We start from the raw sequence: 2,402 nt of genomic DNA on the forward strand, positions 1-2,402 counted from the left end.
GGAAAGAGAAGCTCTGGAAAACTGGATTTAATACCAGATGATGCCTCCACCTAGAGTAAGGAATGAAGCAGTCAGGAAGTATTTGCTGGAGTTTTCAGATTGCTGGGAGACTCACTGCCAGTGACATTCACTTTGTCAGCTTGAGGTGACAACCACCTCCATGAGGGTCTGAGGTCCCTCTGTCAAGTGAGCCCTGGTCAGCAGGCTCAGTGGAGGTTGGTCCTTACGTCTCTGAACACGCGCTGCTCACGTTCCTCCTCCTCTGGCTGCACCTGGACAGATGCATTCTCAATGGTGTATTTCCACACCTCCCGCTTCTCTCCATCCAGCTCGATCCTGCAGAGCCCCAAAACACAGGGGGAAACCCCCCCCATGATGCAGAGTCTAGGAAAAGGCAGCACCAGCACCCCTGTGCCCACCGTGGTGCCCCCTCTCCCAGGCCCCTGCAGGGACATGCGGGCACTGACCCCCTCTCCTCACTCCCAAAGAGGGAGACCCACCTGTGGCCAGCAGAGCCTGGCACAAAAGCCCCACACATCACACACACAGTGACACCAAGCACAAGCAGCACTCAATAATTTGTCTAATACATTTCTGAAATAAAAGTAAATCATATCCCTCAGTTTACGTGGTGATCCTGAAGGGTGAGCAGGGAACAGCCATGTCAGCCCTCAGTGCCAGTCCCACCAGAGGTTCCAGCCCTGTCTCACTCACCAGTAGGCAGTGTCAGTGAAGTCAGGTTTCACTGTGATCACCCCATTGCCATCCACCTTGACCGTGCAAAGAACATGTTCATACTCCCTGTGACCAAGCCTAAGGGAAGACATCAGGAAGCACAGGGTAAGTAGAGAACATGGACACTTTCTTATTCTAGGACAGCAAAGCTGGTAAAGGCCCATGGGGGAACAGATGGGAACAAACACTCATCCTTCCTTACATGAGTTTAGGAAGCCTTTTGAAGGGATACACTCAGTTACCTCCTAAGTGAGGAGAGAGGCAGAAAGAGAAAGCAGCCCAAGTTACTGACCTCCCCTTAACTAATGAAAGAAAGAGGAGATTTGAGTAAGGACAGAAGATGGGGTTTAGTTCTGGGAAATTAAGGTCACTTCAGGACTTTACTTACTTCCCATAAGGTCCCAAATCCCCCATGATGTACATGGTCTGGACAGGAGTGTTAATCACATGGTTGTTCTTTATAAATTCTTCTGAGGGTTCCCAGGTGATGACTTTTGACTTCAGAGAACTTGCTTCTCTGTCAACAAACCAGCACAAGTCACAGCTCACCCAAGCAGCCTGGCACAGGCAGCACCAAACCCCCCACGACGAGGAGTCAAACTGCTGGATTCCAAGTAGGACACAGCTCAGGCCACCAACTTCCCCAGACCAGGCTGCTCTGCAGCTGGGGAACCACCACCAGGGAACCTGCACTAACAGCTTCCAAGCCCCAGTTTGCACTCACATCAGCCTACGGTCTTGTCTTCTCCTCCTCACATTCGCCATCCTCTCTGCCAGGTATGATGGAACCTCATGGTCTGAGTCAGTTACCTTCTGACAGTGCTGGAAGAGAGAACAGAACATCTTTCCCAAAAGCATCTCCACTGTTGGAGGAAAGAACAGGTGTGGAGACACATTCATCCAAGGACAAACTGGTAAAAGACTGTAGATTTCATACAACCAAACTCCATCCAGGAAGTTACCAGGTCCTACAACACCAAGTCCCTCCAAGCTGCCCCTGAGCATCTTTCCAAAACAGGGAGATCTCAACCGAGGTCTGGGGCACCAGGGGAAGCTGCTCTGCAGAAGCAGCATGTTCTCCTGCCTGCAGGGTATCTGTATTGCTTCTGCACGGCTATCTCCAGTAGGCCTGGTGGTTCTGACAGACACTACTGTGTAGATGATGTGTAATTAAGAGCTGGTACCTCCTCTAGATTGGTGAACCGGTCATGATCAGTGTAGGTGAAGATGCGACAGTTCTTCCGACCTCCGGCCTTCTCCAGTTTCATGATCTCCTCATGGTACTGCCGGTCCAGTGGGGTCTGGCAGGCTGACTCATTTTGGTACAGATCCACCTCAAACTGAGAGCAGCACAGGTAACACACAAAAGCTGCCTTTCACCAGCACTGGCAGAGCCACAGATACTTTTCAGCTGAGATTTCCAAAGGCACAGAGAGACAAGATCCTTTGGAAATCACAGAATGTCAGACTGGTTTGGGTTGGAAGGGACCTTAAAGACCATCCAGTCCCAACCCCCTGCATGGGCAGGGACATCTCCCACCAGCCCAGGTTGCTCCAAGCCCCATCCAACCTGCCCTTCAACACTGCCAGGGATGGGGCAGCCACAGCTTCCCTGGGCAACCTGGGCCAGGCTCTCACAACCCTCACAGCCCACAATTCCCTCCTCA

General features: G+C 51.7%; 1 protein-coding gene across 1 annotated transcript in view; it reads right to left on the reverse strand.

The window, feature by feature from the left end:
* MKS1 (Meckel syndrome, type 1) overlaps positions 1-2,402 on the reverse strand; it is a 14,115-nt gene that overhangs the window by 7,652 nt on the left and 4,061 nt on the right. The window contains exons 2-6 of the mRNA XM_010007817.1: positions 1,920-2,075; positions 1,460-1,557; positions 1,124-1,252; positions 715-813; positions 228-336 (exon numbers count right to left, since the gene is read on the reverse strand). Coding sequence (XP_010006119.1) covers positions 228-336; positions 715-813; positions 1,124-1,252; positions 1,460-1,557; positions 1,920-2,075 — 591 coding nt within the window. The remainder of the gene's footprint in view (positions 1-227; positions 337-714; positions 814-1,123; positions 1,253-1,459; positions 1,558-1,919; positions 2,076-2,402) is intronic.

The sequence above is a fragment of the Chaetura pelagica genome, unplaced genomic scaffold (assembly GCF_000747805.2).
Source record: "Chaetura pelagica isolate M959 unplaced genomic scaffold, ChaPel_1.0 scaffold590, whole genome shotgun sequence".
In the NCBI taxonomy this organism is placed as follows: Eukaryota; Metazoa; Chordata; class Aves; order Apodiformes; family Apodidae; genus Chaetura; species Chaetura pelagica.